General features: G+C 44.8%; 1 protein-coding gene across 9 annotated transcripts in view; it reads left to right on the top strand.

Moving 5' to 3' along the window:
* LOC139232470 (rab GTPase-activating protein 1) overlaps positions 1-21,095 on the top strand; it is a 275,160-nt gene that overhangs the window by 30,398 nt on the left and 223,667 nt on the right. For all 9 annotated transcript variants that reach the window (XM_070862713.1, XM_070862714.1, XM_070862718.1 and 6 more), the window contains 2 exons: positions 14,511-14,748; positions 20,307-20,514. In XM_070862713.1, coding sequence (XP_070718814.1) covers positions 14,511-14,748; positions 20,307-20,514 — 446 coding nt within the window. The remainder of the gene's footprint in view (positions 1-14,510; positions 14,749-20,306; positions 20,515-21,095) is intronic.

The raw sequence follows: 21,095 nt of genomic DNA, 5'->3' as shown, positions 1-21,095 counted from the left end.
ATGCCGCAATGGATTAGCTATTCTCTGGTTAGATAATAAAGTGGCAATTTGGGACTTATTAACTGCAAGATTAGAAGTTTTGGGGCTGGATTTTTGATTGTCTGAGTTAGCGGCCAGAAGGAGCGTAAGTGGTCACCGACCGGGAGTGCAGAGGCTCATCAGGGCATAAGCCACGCCTAACTGCTGACGATCACTCCGATCATGACATATTCCTGGTGCAACGCCCACGCTTGCGCCCCGGTTGGAAAATTAGATGCGGCCGCCACATTTAGCGACCGCCAAGAACAACGTCTGGAAAAACAGTTGGTACAGTCTTGTAGAGTTGTTAACTGGTGGCTACTTAAAGGGATTAGGAAGCGCTTCCATCAGAGATCACAGTCAGTGCAACGTTTACACGCAGCCACGGAGTTTGCAATGGCAGACAGACATAAAAGGTCTGCTTGAGGAAATAGTGATTTTGAAAACTTTAATGGTGCATTACTATGCTGTGCCTTTAAGACTCAGCTTTTCCTAGGATCTGAATCGGGAGTTTGGCGCATGCGCAATGACAGTTAAATTTAGCGCTGGCATTTTCATTGGTGTCCCCCTAGCTCTGATGTGCAATGACTGATTTAGCCCCCTGACCGATTCTAACTAATTTCTGGGCGCTAAAATCACCACTCCGCCTGGGTTATCGCCTCAAATGAGGCGCGAGCGAATTTCTATCCTCTAGCGTCTAGCTTCTGAAGTACTAAATAATGTAATTTAAGAGAGTGGAGTAGTACATTTTTTAATAATTTATGAAACTGAAATAGTATCTGCTAAAGAACTGCATGCACTTTGCAATATTTGGGAGTTTTCAGAAACTTTTTCCTAGAGTTTTGGGAATATGGGACTGTGTCGGCTTGGGTATCTAAATATTCAAACAAACATCACTAACAAGTGGCTGCAGCACCAAACATTTGAGAGGTTCTTGAATTGCACGAGCAGGATGTTCAGCAACGTGGTAATTGAAAGTGCATTAAAGATAAAATTTATTTGTTTTGTTTATTGATGTGTAGTTATGAAATCTAAAATAAAAATTGTGATCTAAAAATACTTTAGAATGAGAGCACTTCAGAAAAAGCACTAGTGAAGTGCCCTCACACAAGAACATCCGCGTGCTTTGCAAGGTGTAGAGAAGGATGGCAAACAAAAAGAAGCCAAGGCATAATCAGAGATTTGGCTTTTAAGAGGCGTCTAAAGCAAGAAAGTGGTTTGGGAGAAAGGGTTTAGTGAAGAAGGTCAGTCTTGGATTGTTTAGTGGGAAAATGATCAGTAATTTGGAGTTGAAGGAGCAGCAGGTGTGGGTTTGGGAAAAGTAACCTTGGATAACATGGAGTAAAGTCATGAAAGGATTTGAAAACTGGGGCAAAAATCCTGGTATGAGTCAGTGGAGCTTGACAGACAGTTGGGATGGGTAAAATACAAAACAATGGGCCCAGATTTGCCCAGGAGTTGCTCCGTTTTTTTTTTGGAGCAACTTGATTTTTTTCTGGAGTATCTTAAAAATCCCCATTCTGCACATTTAATTTGCGCCAGTGTAAGTGAGTTAGTTAGGATTTTAAAGTTTTTTTTCCAAAAGGGGGCGTTACCAGCCACCTACGCCTGTTTTGGCCATTTAAGCCAGTTTGGACAGCTAATAGTTGCGCCAAACTAACTTAGGCCAGCATATGTGGCTACTTGTGGCTGCACAGAAAATCCCTGCAGCGAGTTAAGAAATCAGCGCAGGTAAGTACATTCTAAAGCACCAAGCACAAAAATAAGCATTCAATAATAAATAAAAAATACAAGGAAGCTGAGAGGACCTGCACCTAGCACCAAGACTTACAAAGCACAAAAAATAATAAGCAATTACTTAACAAATAAAAAATAGAAGGAACCCTGCACCTAAAGCACCAAGACCAAAGTAATAAGCAATCAATCAATCAATAACAAATAAAAAATAGAAGTCCTACCAAAACATAGCCAGGGAAGGCAGCGGGCCGCCGATGAGCGAGACCATTCGGCCAGGGATGGGGGCGGCACGCTTCGGCCCCTCCCACACAGCCTGCAGCGCGCACACTCAGATTCTGAGGGTGAGGAGCTACTGCGCATCCGCGCACACTCTGGTGTGCACATGCAGAGATCCCGGCACTGTTTTCACCGTCGGGACCTGGCTCCGCCCCCGAATCCAGTTGCCACGCTATGCCACCATGGAGGAGAGGCTGGGGAGCGGCCAAACTCGGCCTGAAGATTTTTGGCGCCCTTGGAGTTCTACAAAAGCAGCGCACCTCTGGTGAGTGCGCCAGAAATCTGTACTGGCCAAATTTGGGCCCAATATGTGGAACTCGATTATTCGTGGAGATGTTGTCAATAGCTTAACAATAATCACCAGCAGTAGGTTGTCTAGCAGATCGTCACTGACCATAACACTGAATGTTTCACTGAAAATCCAGAATGTGGTCACACCTTGGTCCAACTTTTTATGATCTTGGAAGCTTGGGAGTACAACTTGTGTACCATGATTTTCTGAATCTAATGTCCTATAAATGTTGTCAATAGCAGTCGGTTCTGGTTGGAGCAGTTGAGATGAATGACACTTGCTTGTTGATCCAAGATTGTTTTCTCTCCAGTTCTGCTGGCCCTGTTTTTCTGGTTCCTTTGTTTGTCTTGCCAAATTATTTTCATGCATGTTAAAGATTTGAAAAGTGAACCATTTCACAACATATATGAAGGGTGTTTCAATAAATACGTTTTGAGTTCATCTGAACTGGCTTAATGAAAGGGGCGTGAACACAAGGCGACAGGCTGAGGCAAGTTATAAGTTAGGGTGTGACTAGTTTTGGTTTCTTAATATGACTGAATAATATAAACTGAGGGAGTATAGTGTATGTACAAGGATTGGTGCTTGGAACGTAATCCAGGAGAGACGGTGAGACTAAACTTTCTCATCATGCATCTTATTGATGCTACATTTAAGCCACATTATTGCTACAATTTATTAAAGTATGAAGCAACCTAATGTCAGTGGTTGCAGATGAGGGTTGTTTTGACACTCTGATATAGTTCATTATGGCACCTCAGTTTGCTGAAGTTCATATCCGCATTGGTACCTATTATGCAGACCGTCAAAAGCGCTTGATTTATTTTGGGATTGAGTTATAATGCACACAGTACGCTAACACCCAGTAGCTTTTTCAAAAACCCTCGTACAGATATAAGTTTAGAAAATTGTGAATTGAAAATGTTGGCTTGAAATTTGCCCTAATGCTGATATCGAGAAGTTCAATGTCTGGTTTAACACTAGTGAGCACTACTTTGAAATTGCTCTGCCATTGCTACTTTATAAATTCCTGTAGATTTTAACATGCCTGTGGTCTTGCACGCAGCAAACCCAGTATTTTAGGGATCGAATTGCTGCAATTAATTTTTATGTAGGAGTTTGACTAGGATTAGATGTTAGATTTTATAGAAAGTAATCTTTAAACACTTCATAAACCAGTTTGGGAGCTGTTGTATGCTAGAGGAAGTGTCGATAGTCAGTGTTGACATTATAAGTAAACACCCTTTAAGCTGTTGCATTGTGCAGATATGACTGCATCACATCTTTACTTGTCTCGTATGCTGATAGTGAACTGCAGGACAAGTAAAACCTATGGGCCATTTTATCCTGATTTGACTCTGTCCTCGAGGTCGACTGCCTTGATCCTTCTCTCCTGCGATTCTGCCACAACCGCTGGAAGGGTACCTATGAAATTGATCATCTTCCCCAGGAGTCCTGCCACTGGAGCTGGGAAGGTATTTTTAGATCGTTCCAGTCGGATCATTGCCACGCAGTCGTGATGGATGGTCTGTGCCTCAGGTGCTACACTAGTCTGTTCTCTGGTGCCTGGCCCAAGCAAAGGTGAAGTTTTGCTCTGCCTCTGAGCATGGGGGACATCGATTGCTGGAGTGAAGAGGTCTTCCCATTTCCACTGGGATCGTATGCTAGGGTCACGTGATAGGGTGCCTGCGGCAGGTCCAGAGACCACCACTGAGGGGTTCTAGTGGTATAATACTGCCGCTTAAGGGTTCCCTGTTTTACAATAATCCCATCATCTCCACACTCCAAATGCAACTGGAATTTGCAGAGGAGGTCTCTAGCCATCAAGTTACAGTCCAGATTGATTGTGATAACAAATCGATGTTCCACCGATTCTTCTTGGTAACCCATTTTAACCGGTTCTGACACCGGGAATGTAGAGACTTGTCCCAGGAATCCTGAAAGTTCCTGTGTTTCAGTAGAGGCAGGAAGTTTAAGCTTTGATTGTACAGAAGACATGAAGGCTCCCGTATCTATCAAAAAGGGTTGCCACTCATTCAGAATTGGTTCGTTGTCCGGGGAGGATCCCTGCACAATCAAGCTGCGTAGTCAATCGGGGGACAATTGACCAAAGGGGTTGTTCTGGGAGAAGTTAGTGTAAGATCCTCCTCTCCGCCCCCCCCCCCCCCCCCTCCTCTTCCTCCTCTTCCTTTTCCATGCTGACGGTAGGGGCAATTTCTATTCCAATGTCTTTCTTGCCCACAAATAAAGCATCCATCTCGTCTTTCCCAGCCCCGACCTCTTCCCATACCAGGCCGGGGACAGTAGGGAGGTTTATTAGCAGGGCTCGGGCCGTTTGGTTGTTTAGTATAACCGTATCCTTGCTTATCCATCCAATCCTGTATGCAACACTGCGGTTCTATTGGTCCTTCCTCCCGAGATGGCTCTTCCTTTCTAGTCACGTATTCAGTCTTGACCCGGGTTGGGGGCGCACCTCCCCCCTCCCCTTTCTTTGCCTGCCAATAATATCTAACCGCCCTTTCCATCTGGGCTTTACTGTTATCTGCCCAATTCATATTATTTGTCCGGATAGCGTGAGCAATCGAATAGGGCAGGCACTGAAGTAGGATAGCGCAGAATTAAGGAGAATCCTCTCCTGCCCTGAAGGCATTATCTCCTGATTGACTCCCGTATATTTCAATCGGCAGTTTCCTCACGCTTGGGTTTAGTTTCTAATACTGTGGCCATACTGATGGGCTTCTGAAGGGTCGTGGTGAGAGAATTGAAGATAGCGTTTAGGTGATCCTGGATATCGTTGGGGTGAGCAACCAACAATGCATCATGAGTAGCACGTCCTAGGTGAGTTAGAAATCGGGTGTGTTCAGTTGGGCTCAAGGTTTGCTTTACCAAGGCCCACAGGTCCCTTGATTCTGCATTATAAACTGAAATAGTTGTTCGAAGATCACATAGACATCTATAGTAGGGTGGTCTGCAGCTTGTTGTGCATCAGGGTTTGGCATTGGTCTGACAGGGAATTGGTGTCGGGACTTTGGGATCTTGGAAATCATTTCTAGGTCGGAGGATGTTTCGGAGCTGTCTGACTGCTTGACAGTTCTGCGTCTCGATCGGCGGGGGTGTTTGCTATGTCTTTCACAACTTGGACTGGTAGATTGACTAGAAGATTTACAGGACTGTCTGTGATATCGAGATATAGTTCTGCCCTTTCGAGTGTGAGATCTGGTCCTTTCGGCTATATTGCTTGTGAACTGGGGATCCGAATCGCTATCAGAGGATGGGGAGTCAGTTTGGGTTTGTTGCTTTGGTGGTATGGGGTTATTTTTAACTCCTCTCGCCGGAGTGTAAGGTGTTGGGAAGAGGACTGGAGCAAGGGGCCAGGGGGTGCGGGAGGCGCCGTTGGGCGCTGAGTCAGTGACCACTCATCAATTTCATCATCAGCCTCGGTTAACACAAAGCCAGCCATTTGACTGCGTAGTCGGTCAATACCTTTCTCAGAGGTCCCAGAGGATCTCTTAGTAAGTTTCTCGTGCGCACATTCTTTTTTTTAAGATGTCTACAGTTTTAACGTGTTCCCTCTGTCAATGAGAATCCCAATTTAATAGCATTTATTTGCCAACTTGACAGAAGTGATGCATCTTTTAATTTTTGACAATCCATGTGCTTTTTTTTTGGCTACCTCTATGCTTCTAGTGCCACCTAGAGGCCACTGGTCATCTCCTCATAATTTGTTCAGGGCTCCTGATAATTTTCTAAAGTATTCAGCTCTTTCAGAGAATTCCTCACATAACTTTTGTAGCGGACTATCCGTATCCGTTGTTTTATCCAACTGATTACCCATTTTCACGCTGCCCCTCGTATTTAAACTGCGTTATGCGTTCGCGTTGTCGTGCGATTTGAACAAACTTAAAATAAACACAGACTTTACTGAAACTAACACTGACTTCCGCGTCGCCCCGCGGTTCGCGTCGCCGCGCGATTTAACAAACTTAAAATAAACACAGACTTACTGAAACCAGCACTGACTTCGGCATCACCCCGCGGTTCGCGTTGCTGCGCGTTCGCATCGGCCCACGTTCACTCTGCCGCGCACTCGCGCTACCGCACGTCCCACGCCGCCACGCCTTTCACGCTGCTGCGCGTCTGCGTCGGCCCACGTTCACTCTGCCGCGCGCTTGCGCCGCCGCACGTCCCGCGCCGCCGCACGTCCCACGCCGCCACGCGTTCGCGCCACCGCGCGCTTATCTAGCCCTACCTTTCGAGTTGCTGCGTGATTTAAATCCAATCAGTGCCTAGACGGGCCAAGTGATATACGAGGTCGACGTCACACCTGACTTGAACACCTATCCTCTATTTAATTCCCCATATGCCTTACTTAATTCCCTGTGAACCTAATTTTCTAAATTTGATTTCTTATGAGCCTTATTTAATTTCTTTTAGTCTCCAAATTTCCCTATCCTTTCGCGTCACTGCGCAGTTTAAATCCAATCAGTCAATGAAAGCCCTAATCTAATGGAGTTTTTCTGCCAACTGGACAGAAGTGATTTTTTTTTTTTAGACTGCAGTGGAATTTTTCTCATAATTTAAAATCTCAGAACATTTTTTTTTCAGCACCTATTTAGTACGTTACTTTTTTTTTTGTCTTTTCTATAACTAGAGAGAAGTCTGGCACGTAGGCTGTGGACTGCTTTTCGTTATCTCAATTGTTCCAGCCTCAAGGTCGTGTTATTTAATATAATTTTTTTTTAATCCTTTTGAATCCATCTCAGTTGTTTTGCTGTGCCTTCTCTGAATGTTTTCTTTCGACAAGTAAGTGAGCATGTTAAATCCTTTTTTTTTTTAACCACCGGGACCATGCATTTTTTTCTTTTTTTTTACTCATCAAACTTATCCTTTGTGCAGAGAGGATGTTTCCACTGATGGGGGAGACTAGAACTAGAGGGCATGATCTTAGAATAAGGGGCCGCCCATTTAAAACAGAGATGAGGAGAATTTTCTTCTCTCAGAGGGTTGTAAATCTGTGGAATTCACTGCCTCAGAGAGCTTTGGAAGCTGGGTCATTGAATAAATTTAAGACCGAAATAGACAGTTTCTTAAACGATAAGGTGATAAGGGGTTATGGGGAGCGGGCAGGGAAGTGGATCTGAGTCAATGTTTCAGGTTAATAACATGATTTAATAAGACCTTGAGGTTTTTCTGCAAGCTGTGGGTTTTGTTTCAATACAGAGGATCAAATCGCAGCAAAAACCTGGTCGCATACCTGTCGCAAATCCGGCCCATTGATTTTAAGAGCATAACACATGAGCTGAATGGCCATTTCTTCTTCCATCAAGATTGCTTCTTCCGTAGACCATGCACAATCTAATACACCAAGGGCTCTACCTCACTTATTTAATCTCTTGAGAGGAGACATTGCACAAGTTCTAGGTCCTCGAAGATAATACAGTAAAACTACAGAATATTTAGGTATCATATCCTTTAAAATGGTCTTTACAGAAGAAAAATTGGTTTATTTTCTAGATTTGCTCCCACATAATTCTCCCATAAAACTTTTATTTAGCTTAACTATTCCCGTTGGTTGTGCACTTTTTGGTCTTGGCATTGAATACAACAGTCACTGAAGTTTTGGCTTGCATTGTGCTGGTTCCCTGGTTGTGAAATGACGCAGGAGCTGACCTAGCCGCCTGCTCGCTCCCACCATTTCTAGGACATACTATCCGAATTTACAAGGGAGGCACAATCCACACATAATATAATAGACATTTGTCATTTGCAACTTACTATATTTCCCAACGGCTGTGTTATTGCAACGCTGGGAGCAAGGGGTGCCCATTCATTCTGATGTCCAGTGCTGCTATGGACAATGCTCAGGCAACATAAATTTTAAATGACCCAAAAGCAAGTACAAATGGATTGCATAAGCTTGGACTCCGCAGTCAGAAAAATGTAAAATTACTGGCTGTCCTGTTGCATTACTTGCGTTGAGTTAGGGGATCTGTTGAGATTTGCTTATCTCCAGTCTTTCAAATAATTAGATTCGACTGCAAACCAATATAGTGGGTATATTGCTTAATTGGAGTTTAGGATGGAATATAACACACTAGTTATACAGCAAAAACATACGACCCTGACAAGTAGCTGGGACCTGCCCCAATCTGACAGCTGGCATGCGCAAACAACTCTTATTCATTCTGCCTCTGTGTGTGTCTCTCTCTCTCTGCCTCTGTGTGTGTGTCTCTGTGTCTCTCTCTCTCTCTCTCTCTCTCTGCCTCTGTGTGTGTCTCTGCCTCGCTCTCTCTCTCTGCCTCGCTCTCTCTCTCTGCCTCGCTCTCTCTCTCTGCCTCGCTCTCTCTCTCTCTGCCTCGCTCTCTCTCTCTCTGCCTCGCTCTCTCTCTCTCTCTGCCTCGCTCTCTCTCTCTGCCTCGCTCTCTCTCTCTGCCTCGCTCTCTCTCTCTGCCTCGCTCTCTCTCTCTGCCTCGCTCTCTCTCTCTGCCTCGCTCTCTCTCTCTGCCTCGCTCTCTCTCTCTGCCTCGCTCTCTCTCTCTGCCTCGCTCTCTCTCTCTGCCTCGCTCTCTCTCTCTGCCTCGCTCTCTCTCTCTGCCTCGCTCTCTCTCTCTGCCTCGCTCTCTCTCTCTGCCTCGCTCTCTCTCTCTGCCTCGCTCTCTCTCTCTGCCTCGCTCTCTCTCTCTGCCTCGCTCTCTCTCTCTGCCTCGCTCTCTCTCTCTGCCTCGCTCTCTCTCTCTGCCTCGCTCTCTCTCTCTGCCTCGCTCTCTCTCTCTGCCTCGCTCTCTCTCTCTGCCTCGCTCTCTCTCTCTGCCTCGCTCTCTCTCTCTGCCTCGCTCTCTCTCTCTGCCTCGCTCTCTCTCTCTGCCTCGCTCTCTCTCTCTGCCTCGCTCTCTCTCTCTGCCTCGCTCTCTCTCTCTGCCTCGCTCTCTCTCTCTGCCTCGCTCTCTCTCTCTGCCTCGCTCTCTCTCTCTGCCTCGCTCTCTCTCTCTGCCTCGCTCTCTCTCTCTGCCTCGCTCTCTCTCTCTGCCTCGCTCTCTCTCTCTGCCTCGCTCTCTCTCTCTCTCTGCCTCGCTCTCTCTCTCTCTCTGCCTCGCTCTCTCTCTCTCTCTGCCTCGCTCTCTCTCTCTCTCTGCCTCGCTCTCTCTCTCTCTCTGCCTCGCTCTCTCTCTCTCTCTGCCTCGCTCTCTCTCTCTCTCTGCCTCGCTCTCTCTCTCTCTCTGCCTCGCTCTCTCTCTCTCTCTGCCTCGCTCTCTCTCTCTCTCTGCCTCGCTCTCTCTCTCTCTCTGCCTCGCTCTCTCTCTCTCTGCCTCGCTCTCTCTCTCTGCCTCGCTCTCTCTCTCTGCCTCGCTCTCTCTCTCTGCCTCGCTCTCTCTCTCTGCCTCGCTCTCTCTCTCTGCCTCGCTCTCTCTCTCTGCCTCGCTCTCTCTCTCTGCCTCGCTCTCTCTCTCTGCCTCGCTCTCTCTCTCTGCCTCGCTCTCTCTCTCTGCCTCGCTCTCTCTCTCTGCCTCGCTCTCTCTCTCTGCCTCGCTCTCTCTCTCTGCCTCGCTCTCTCTCTCTGCCTCGCTCTCTCTCTCTGCCTCGCTCTCTCTCTCTGCCTCGCTCTCTCTCTCTGCCTCGCTCTCTCTCTCTGCCTCGCTCTCTCTCTCTGCCTCGCTCTCTCTCTCTGCCTCGCTCTCTCTCTCTGCCTCGCTCTCTCTCTCTGCCTCGCTCTCTCTCTCTGCCTCGCTCTCTCTCTCTGCCTCGCTCTCTCTCTCTGCCTCGCTCTCTCTCTCTGCCTCGCTCTCTCTCTCTGCCTCGCTCTCTCTCTCTGCCTCGCTCTCTCTCTCTGCCTCGCTCTCTCTCTCTGCCTCGCTCTCTCTCTCTGCCTCGCTCTCTCTCTCTGCCTCGCTCTCTCTCTCTGCCTCGCTCTCTCTCTCTGCCTCGCTCTCTCTCTCTGCCTCGCTCTCTCTCTCTGCCTCGCTCTCTCTCTCTGCCTCGCTCTCTCTCTCTGCCTCGCTCTCTCTCTCTGCCTCGCTCTCTCTCTCTGCCTCGCTCTCTCTCTCTGCCTCGCTCTCTCTCTCTGCCTCGCTCTCTCTCTCTGCCTCGCTCTCTCTCTCTGCCTCGCTCTCTCTCTCTGCCTCGCTCTCTCTCTCTGCCTCGCTCTCTCTCTCTGCCTCGCTCTCTCTCTCTGCCTCGCTCTCTCTCTCTGCCTCGCTCTCTCTCTCTGCCTCGCTCTCTCTCTCTGCCTCGCTCTCTCTCTCTGCCTCGCTCTCTCTCTCTGCCTCGCTCTCTCTCTCTGCCTCGCTCTCTCTCTCTGCCTCGCTCTCTCTCTCTGCCTCGCTCTCTCTCTCTGCCTCGCTCTCTGCCTCGCTCTCTCTCGCTCTCTGCCTCGCTCTCTCTCGCTCTCTGCCTCGCTCTCTCTCTCTCTCTGCCTCGCTCTCTCTCTCGCTCTGCCTCGCTCTCTCTCTCGCTCTGCCTCGCTCTCTCTCTCGCTCTGCCTCGCTCTCTCTCTCGCTCTGCCTCGCTCTCTCTCTCGCTCTGCCTCGCTCTCTCTCTCGCTCTGCCTCGCTCTCTCTCTCGCTCTGCCTCGCTCTCTCTCTCGCTCTGCCTCGCTCTCTCTCTCGCTCTGCCTCGCTCTCTCTCTCGCTCTGCCTCGCTCTCTCTCTCGCTCTGCCTCGCTCTCTCTCTCGCTCTGCCTCGCTCTCTCTCTCGCTCTGCCTCGCTCTCTCTCTCGCTCTGCCTCGCTCTCTCTCTCGCTCTGCCTCGCTCTCTCTCTCGCTCTGCCTCGCTCTCTCTCTCGCTCTGCCTCGCTCTCTCTCTCGCTCTGCCTCGCTCTCTCTCTCGCTCTGCCTCGCTCTCTCTCTCGCTCTGCCTCGCTCTCTCTCTCGCTCTGCCTCGCTCTCTCTCTCGCTCTGCCTCGCTCTCTCTCTCGCTCTGCCTCGCTCTCTCTCTCGCTCTGCCTCGCTCTCTCTCTCGCTCTGCCTCGCTCTCTCTCTCGCTCTGCCTCGCTCTCTCTCTCTCTCTGCCTCGCTCTCTCTCTCTCTCTGCCTCGCTCTCTCTCTCTCTCTGCCTCGCTCTCTCTCTCTCTCTGCCTCGCTCTCTCTCTCTCTCTCTGCCTCGCTCTCTCTCTCTCTCTGCCTCGCTCTCTCTCTCTCTCTGCCTCGCTCTCTCTCTCTCTCTGCCTCGCTCTCTCTCTCTCTCTGCCTCGCTCTCTCTCTCTCTCTGCCTCGCTCTCTCTCTCTCTCTGCCTCGCTCTCTCTCTCTCTCTCTCTGCCTCGCTCTCTCTCTCTCTCTCTCTGCCTCGCTCTCTCTCTCTCTCTCTCTCTGCCTCGCTCTCTCTCTCTCTCTCTCTCTCTCTCTGCCTCGCTCTCTCTCTGCCTCGCTCTCTCTCTCTCTCTCTCTGCCTCGCTCTCTCTCGCTCTTTCTCTCTAGATATATATCTATAAGTTCCTCTTAAAACAGAAGGAGGGGTCTTCACAACCCTTGCACATCTTTTCTTATTTATACGTTTTGGAGGCCAATCCATCCATCTGGACCCTCTTGTCTCATCCTGTCTTGTCCTCCCTGGTCCAGCCGGTACATGTCGCAGGCACAAACTTGGCCCATTCAAGCAGAGGCCCCAGGCTAGAGCTGTCCCCTTAATCTGTTCCATCCTGAGATTATGCCCTAACTAAATTCCTTCTATTCAAAGTCTTTTATACGCGTACTAATTAACTTTTTTAATTCTCTTCATCAGCAGTTCTGTTAAACAAACTCCAAATTCTACCCTCGCATTATAATATGGTTATTAGTCAAATTGGCCAAATTAAAGATTGTCAAAATCTTAAACTTACAGAAGGCCTAACCTGATAAGGCCATATCATGCTGTGGCCCCCATGTGGAATGTTATGCATCCCTTAATCTAACTAATTAAAAACACTGTCTCAAATCCTAATACAAGTTTTTCTAGGAAAACAAAACTTACACCGTATTATTCGCATCACGGTTTCATTTGTATAACCATATATTTTTAGGTATCCCTAACTTGTAAATGATCAGTGGTCTCCCATTCATCTTAGTCCTGTTCCGCGCTGCTTTTTTTCCTGTCAGTGTGATCCCTCTCCCTTCATCTGCTTCTCTTCACCTAGATGTCTCTTCTGCTGAGTTACTCATCTCTGCTTGTGAAGTGACATTCATCGGGAGTTATGTAGTTGCTTCTTTCACTTCAAATGCAAACAGCAGTATTCAATGATGCACAAGGAAAGATTGCATCTCTGGACATCAAGATGCCAGTAGTGGTTTGGTCTAGGACAGTGATGGGAATCAAAGAGGAGCTGAGGCTGCAGAGCAGCAGATCATAACTACTGGAGATGTTGCTCTGTTGTATTTAAAATAACTCCTCTGAGCGACATGGCACTATATTTTGAACTTTATAGTTCTTTATATATGACATGCTCTTGAATAAGCACAGTGTTATCCATGTAGCAGCACTTGGGAAGGCAGGAATTGGTTGGGGGCTTGAGGAAGTGAAGAAGAATGTGGTTGAGGAGGTTTGTGGCTTTAACTACATTGAACTTTTGAGGCAAAGAAGCGGCTCTGGTGGTACCTTGCTGTAGGCAGCGAAGATGATCAGATTTAGGGTGGCATGGGTTGCAGCAATTGAACCGAGGATGTAGACCATAGAGATGAGCAGGATGGAGAGGTTGCAGAGCACAGCGGAGAGGGCGGGGTGGGGACAAGATGCCTGAGGAAATAAAAGAAATAATGACTATTTAAAAATTAAACCTACCTGTAGATTATTAATGAAATTTTAAAAATCATCAATACTTTTTCTCTTTCATAATCCAAATGACAGTCATTGACAGTTTGGAGCCCTGGCCCATTAGTGATGGCAAGTGACGGGGGAAAAACAAAATCTTGAACTAATTCAAACGCAAAAGTGAAGATTCTAGTTGAAAATGTAAACTCTAAAATATTTTAAAAATGTAAAAAAAAATCTACAAGTTAAGAGAAGAAAATGCAGTTGGATAGAGGCTATAGGAACAGATCATCAGCCAATTGTGACATTCAGATGAAAATCTAATAGTCAGATTGGGGTTTTTCTACGATTTTCCGTCCTTTAATGTAAATGGATGGAATACTGTGGGCTGGCGAACACAGCAGGAAGATTTCCAACCTGAACATCAGATTACAGTGCCACCTACAGGTGTTGTGATGAAACATCAACAGTAACTATGGACATATTAATGAGCGATTCCCATAGGAAATGTTTACATAGGACTTTTCAATGGAACATGCGACTTACATTATGATTTTAATGCGTTGTTGATTTAGTGAATTTATACCGGCTGCACGGTGACTGCCAAAATGATGGAAATGACGCTGAGAAGAGAAATCCACCAGGGTTCAGGGCACATCTTTGGTGGGAGAAGTCGTGCTACATCAGCGATGTGACCCAATTTCACGAAAGCTTAACAAACTCTAGGCTCAGGTGTTCTCTCTATTCTAGATTATTCATGATGAATATTAAACACAGCAACTACTCTGGGTAGTACAGACTGTCTGTCTCAGTGAAATTGCTTGTGCTTTTCCCCCGTATTATTTCGGGTCTGATCATTTTATTTCTGGACGATTGAAATTCCTCTTTATCACATTAGGATTTCCTGCAGCTTCTCCTTGCTGAAATAGCTCAGTATCTTCCGGTTCAGCTTGAGCTGGTGGTTCTTAATAGTTGTCAAATATTTCATGTCATTTGTTGTGTGAGTGCTGTAGATTCCACAGCACTAGAAGTGTTTGTATGTGATTATATAATATAAATGGGTATGTATAAATTTTACATGTTTGTTTTGTGGTACCACTTTAGCTGCTTGTTTACTTGTGTGCAAACCCTCCTTCCCGCATTTGTTCTCTAATTTTTAGTCATTCTCATCACTTCTCATGGATTTTCTTTTTGAGCTGTCCTTGTGTTTCTAGGTTTGTTGTGTAATACTATAAAGATGGTTTAAACACCGAGCTACTGTATTGCCAGAAATAACATTACAACTGACTTCCATGTCGCAGTAAATATAGTGCTTTCCTGAGGTAAAATGGGAAAGTTAAATGTACTTCAGTATTTTTGTGTGTCATTGTGTGTACTCTAACTAATGGGAAAACTCACTTCATAGTATCTAGTGAAGAGGAGTGTAATAATGCAGTTAATAAAGTTTATCTACATTGTGTGTACTCGCAGATAGTTGGAAATGGAAGTGAACAGCAACTACAAAAGGAACTGGAGGATGTATTAATGGATTCGTCAATGGAGGGTCAACAAGTTGCTAGAGAGTCTTCAGAAGCAATGCCAGCTTCTGCTACAAGTGAGGAGTCGCTGACAGAGGACATTTCCTTAACCCCATCACCTGTTTATTCAGGATTAATGGTGGTGGCCCAGAAACCAGATATGAGCCTACCAATTAAACCAACTCAAGAAGGCAAGTGGAATTCTAAAGTATCTGACAAGTCAGTGATTCTAATGGCTAGCAGAAACTAACAATTTTTATCTTTCTTGCAGCTTAATTTATTATATTTACGTATAATGCAACGCATACCGTACATTTTTCTATCTCCAAGAATGTTGCCGTGGGGAGTTGTGTTCTGAAATCAAATACCATTTTAGTATTAAAGTTACTTGTATTGCAATAGCCAGTTACATTACTGCATTCAAAGTTGTTCTGGTACATTTTCGCAATAATTTTTCACCTATTTATATTCTCATGGTAAATATTTTGTTTAATTGCGTTGCTGTGTTTTCAGATATAATGCCAGTATTTACTAGTTGGATCTTCATGGCATTGCCCATGGTGAATCCAAGGATATAGCCTATCGCTCATATGTAGCTGATGTCCTGTTGGATTTGTTGATGTAGTTGTCGTCCACTGCATTGCGTCCATCCAATGGTAACCGCATTATGCACCTGTGATGCTCCCATGTTGCCTCATAATCTCAAATGACCACATACCTGTAATTTTCAATGTTCTAAAAATCATAGTTAAATGAAAGATGTGATCCAGAATAAAGAAAAATGAAAATTTGCAATGCTTTATTAAATCCGAATCTGAAAAATAAGACTACTGAATTGAGTAAAATATGACTCTTAATAAAATGTTGTACTGATGGAAATGATCAGTTCTCTAATGTAACTAAAATGTTAATTTTTAACATTCATTCTATGTAAATTGAGATGAACAAATATGTACTAAAAACTTAAAGTTGCATGTTAAATGTATTTTTTTTAATTGGAGATTAAAGGTGATTACATGCAAAGTATTGTTGAATGGGAAATTTAAAAAATATAATAAATATTAAAGATTAAATAAGTGATTATATCTTAATGGGAAAAGACCAGGGAGAGGCCAAACAGGTGGAAGGGAGGCTTGGCCTGCCACCTGTCCGGAGGGCGGGGAGAGTGGAGGCTGGGGGTGGCAGAGAAACCTGGATGCCAATCTTGGGCAGTAAAGGTTGGGGAAAGAATGATAGATAAAATTTGTACAATATTGAAATAATGTGGGAATGGATGGGTTGAGTGCCGAGGGAGCCTGGAGCCCCAGTGTGGGTAATAGTGGGATGGGATAGTCTGATCCTGGGGATGGGGGAGTGGAGTGATGAGAGACGATGGCTTTGAGACACGATCTCAGCTTGTAAAAGATTCAGCTGTGTGCCAAAACAGAAATAAAAACTGAGCGGAAAGGATATTGGAAAAAAAATGATTAGAAAGTTGGAGAGAGGCCAAAGGCAGATTCTATAAAAATGCACTGGAGAGATGGTAAACAGTAGAAGGGAGGGTCTGGAAATTCAAGCTAGAAAAGTTTGATCGATTATTTCACTGAGAATTATTTAATAAAAATAAGTTTTTTTTTTTAGTGGTAGAAGTGGAACCGCTGGTATTTCTGGCTCCTTGGTGACTTTTTAAATATTGGGACATCCTATTGAGGTGCCACCTAGAGGCATGATGGTAATGGTGATGCTCAAAAAAGGAGTGTGTAGCTGGGAGATATAGGCTGAGGGGCTAGCTTTTGGCCTCTCACTCATGATCTTTGCATGAGAAGATCAGCGTGAGACTGGACTTTATGCAATGGATGATCTTAAGCGGCATTACTTCAACGCCGTAGTGCTACTTAAAAAAATAAAAAAAAAAATTAGGAAGGTGAGGGAGAGTGAAAATCACCATGGTCCCATAATGGCCCAGGCAGCACTTGTCCTTTGACCATAATCAAGTGGCCATCCATCCTTGGCTATCTTCCCTAGAGAGATAATTTCCTGATTCTAATGGAGAGTAAAATTGTTCAGATAGATCGATCAACAGTCAAGAAATGGCCTTGCTCTTGAGTTGCCCAGATTATTGATTGTGAGATTTTTAGAGAAGTATGTTTCTACTCTTCTTTCTAGTTGTACTTCAGAAAAAAATATGAATCAAATGGAAAAGAATCTTTCCAGTCTACACGTAAATAAGTGGATTCCTCTTGCCCTTTTCAACTTTCCTGTCAATATCTTGAGTATCTTTATGACTATACCTTAATAATGTTCCTTACAGATAAGGGAAGCATTTTGGCTCATCCATCCAGATAAAAGCCTACAGTCCCCCCCTCCCCATCACAGCATGCATCAGTTTAGTTTTCCTTTCTTTATCATACTTAGAGGTGCATTCCACATAGTGATCACCATTTGTGAGAGGAGTAGCTTTGTGATCTCAGCAAAGTTCCATCTCCCCTACCCTGGTTTGTCCCACTGTTCTGGTTTAATTTAAAGCTTTCTGGATTTAGTTTTTTTTTATACCATTCGCTATCTTGCATTCCTTTTAAGGCAATCTCAATTGTCGTCTTTCATAAACAGAATGGAAAAATTGCTAGTCTTCATAACGGAGCGCTCTGACATTAGTAGTTGTTTTAACCTAATTTGCCGGGTGGGAAACTCAGGGGGATCAGATGCAACGCTTGTTTTAGACCCCACCCAATATTACTCTCCATTGACTTTAATGGAAAGCAAAGTTGGGTAGTGTAAAACCAGTGTTACAACCATTGTGGTCAGTTTCCCGACGGGCGGGCTAGGTTAAAATTGCCATCTGGGGATCAGGCTCATGACTTGGGCATTGAAGTCTTTGAAGCAGTGCTAACTCCCATATGTCACAATGACAAGAACTGGAATCCATATTCAAGGTATGGTTTGATCAGAGCACTGTACAGTTTAAGCACGACTTCCAGTGACTTGTACTCTTGTCTTGAATGTGTAGTTCAGTATTTTGTTGGCTTTGTAGATTGGTGTTCTGAGCAGGTTTAGCACTGAGACTACTACCATCCCTATCTCTCAACTTTATCCTGATCTATTTGGGCATAATTCATGGAAGACATATTTCCTGTGTGCAGTACGCAACACGTATTCTCTTTACGTTTCATTTACTATTCTGCCCATTATCCAGTTCTAATTTTTAAAATTGAATCTCCACAGCTTGAAGCTTAAATAGCAGTCGTTTGTGTAGAATGTTGTTAAAGGTACATATTTCATGAGGCTTTCCACAGTTTAATTAAAATGTCACTTCCTCAAAAAAAAAGTCAGAGATTGATCTTGCCTTTCTGTATCCACGTTGCCTGCTATTTATGAGGTCTGTATCAGAGATTCCTGAGCATGACATGTTACAGTATACACCTGTTCTTCGGGAGGAAGCGGAAACAGGAGGACTGAAGTAAGGAAATGGTGCCATCTCCCCACCCCCACCCCCACCAAAACAAATCCATTAAGTGCGCCCATGCATAAGGTTTACTGTGCAGAATTAATTTATCCTGCAGACTCCATGTCCATTCCTAAATTCTCTCTTTGCAATACAGATTTTGTTTGTAGTTCGTTCACTTTGAAATCTTTCATGGTTTAAAGCAAATATTCGTAAATTCAGGAAATTATATTTATATTCACCACCCATCCATACTGTGGGAGAAAGTTGTCCATCACATATAAGAATTTAGGAATGGACATGGAGTTTGCAGGATAAATTAATTCTTCACAGTAAACCTTATGCATGGGCGCACTTAATGGATTTATTTTGGTGGGGGTGGGGGTGTGGAGATGGCACCATTTCCTTACTTCAGTCCCCGTTTCCGCTTCCTCCTGAAGAACAGGTGTATACTGTAACATATCATGCTCAGGAATCTCTGATACAGACCTCGTAAATAGCAGGCAACGTGGATACAGAAAGGTAAGATCAATCTGTTTGACTTTTTTTTGAGGAAGTGACATTTTAATTAAACTGTGTATTTTCAAACTTTCAAAAAATTCAGCATTTGCACTCGAGTTAGGAATGAAGCGCTAAATCAAGCGCTCCACTTCCTTCCTGGAACGCAAGAGACAGCAGGCAGGGGGCACCTGTGCAGCACTGCATAATGGGCCGTGCTATGTGCTGCTTTTGGAGGCTCCTTCCCTCCCTTAAAGGAAAGGGCTGTTGCTACAGGCTCTGCAAAAGGAGACTTGCCTAGACCCCGATGGCGGCCACAATCCGGGCCCCATCAGCCCGATGCAATGCAGCCGAGTGCCGGGCTGATGGATCGCGAGCAGGAGATCAGGTAAAAAATTGGAATCCAAGATTCAAATTTTTTTTTTTTTAAACTCTCCTCGGCAATGCTGCAGGAGATGGAACGCATGTTTGGGTCCGGGGCGTTACTGGGGCAATGCACATGGTGATGACGTCACGATCTCCAGGCGAAGAAGATCGGGGCGGAAAACCATACCGCCGCCATAAAATTCCAGCCAAATTTAGCGGGAGTCGCTGATTTCGCCACGCCTGGTCACAAACCCATTTGCGCCCTGTTGTCGGCCCACCTCCCCGGAGGCGTTAACGGGAGCCGCAAAGGAGCCCAATTTCTCATTTATGTTGACTATTTTTGAAGCATAATTTCATCTGCAATAGGTATGTGACCAGGATATATGGGCATTCCTACATTTAAAGGGAAGAAAGTGCTTTCAATCCAGGGCACTGGATTAAAATTTGATTAGCAGTCTTTATACTATGGAGAATCAATAGCTGTTAATTTAAACATTAATATAACTCGTGGAATATCTTATGAGGATAGTATATAAATTGAAGTTGAAGTTGAAGATGAACTGAAATAAACTAACATCGTTGCTATTAGGAAGTAGCAAGGCTTCTGCTAAATGCAATTCATTTTTTGAGTTGTCACTTTAATGCAAAAGTGCACAGAATAGCTTCAACAATAATATGCATTTATACAGCACCTTTTAACATCTCAAGGTGCTTCGTAGAAGTGTAATCAGCCAAAGGTCAGCATTAAACCAGGTACGGAGATATTGGGAAGGACGGCCAGGATCTTTGTCAAAGTGGTGGGTTTTAAGGAGGCTCTTAATGAAGGAGAGGGAGATAGGTAGATGAAGGAAATAAAATCCTTTTGTTATAGCTTATACTGCAATGTTCTGATACAGGCCTCCCCTAATTAACACCAGGAACTAAAATAATGATGGGCAGGATTCCCTTTGGAATACCTGCATGCTTCTAAGAGGCAATGCTACCGGAGTGGCTTCCTGCAGAGAAGGGAAACCTGAATTATCAGGTCTCCACAGGAAAATACTGCCAAAATCTTATGTGGATTTGGTTTATGTGAGAAATTACAGAAATCTCGTACAGTTAAGTGAATTATAAGATTTAAATGGGTGGTACCACAAAAAATTATCTAAACTTGGCAGTATTTTGATATTTTAATCAAATCTCTTACAGAAATTTTTAAACTTGTCATTAAAAGGTGGGTGGGCCCAGTTGTCTGTGTTTGGAAGGGATTCTTTATAGGTCCTTCAGTAAGGGAGCTATTTGAACATTCATTACATGTCAGAGCTTTTTAAGATGGTTTACTTATTGTAAATCAAACGATTATTATAATTAATCTGAAGCACGAGTAAAAACTGATGTACTCCAGAATGAACAATGGGAGCCTGCTTTGATACTAGCTACAGTGATGATAATGCGACATTCACATTGTCTTTTTATTGAACTTAGTGGACTCTCCAGACTCTAGTCCCTCCACACCTATACCAGATGAAGACAGCGTCTTGTTCAGCAAACTCACATACTTGGGATGTGCTTCAGTGAATGCGCCTCGGAGTGAGGTTGAAGCTCTACGGATGATGTCCATCCTGCGAAGCCAGTGCCAAGTCCCTTTAGATGTGACTCTCTCAGTGCCTAATGTTTCAGAAGGAATTGTGAGGTGAGAATCAGGGTTGTCTGGCTTGTAATTTGGATAGACTGAACAGGATCTGTTTCACGGAGATGAGATACGTATTTTTTCTGGTTTCTTTTGATTTGGGCACAACTAGTACTACAGCAGCAGTTGAAATGTGACATAATGTGGAACGCTAATGGAGGAATCCTAATCTGAGCGACTTGAGCAGTGCACATCAAAGTTTATATTTGCAAATTATCTGTATTCCTTTGTTTTTATTTCATGATTGGTCAGGTTATACCTATGCCAAAGTTAATATTTTCTGCATAACTGACAATATCTGACTCTTCAGCATTCCAGGTCATCAGTGGATGAAACTGATTGCTAGCTTCATCGGGTATGCTAGTTTTACCTTTAGTTTTCAAATCCCCAAGCCTGTTCCAGTGAGGATGAACTTCCCTTTTACCCGCACCATCTATTTTTCCTCTCAAATTTTGTTCAGATCTGGAACTACTTGTAGGACTGCTGTGAACTTGGCTGTTTCCTTGGTTTAGTCACATTCAACGCAACAAGCTATTTGCTGTCGAATTTTCTCCTGTCCTCTGCATAGATACTTGATGTGGGAA

This window comes from Pristiophorus japonicus, chromosome 20, assembly GCF_044704955.1.
Source record: "Pristiophorus japonicus isolate sPriJap1 chromosome 20, sPriJap1.hap1, whole genome shotgun sequence".
Lineage (NCBI taxonomy): Eukaryota > Metazoa > Chordata > Chondrichthyes > Pristiophoridae > Pristiophorus > Pristiophorus japonicus.
This window is presented reverse-complemented; position numbering and strand designations above follow the sequence as displayed.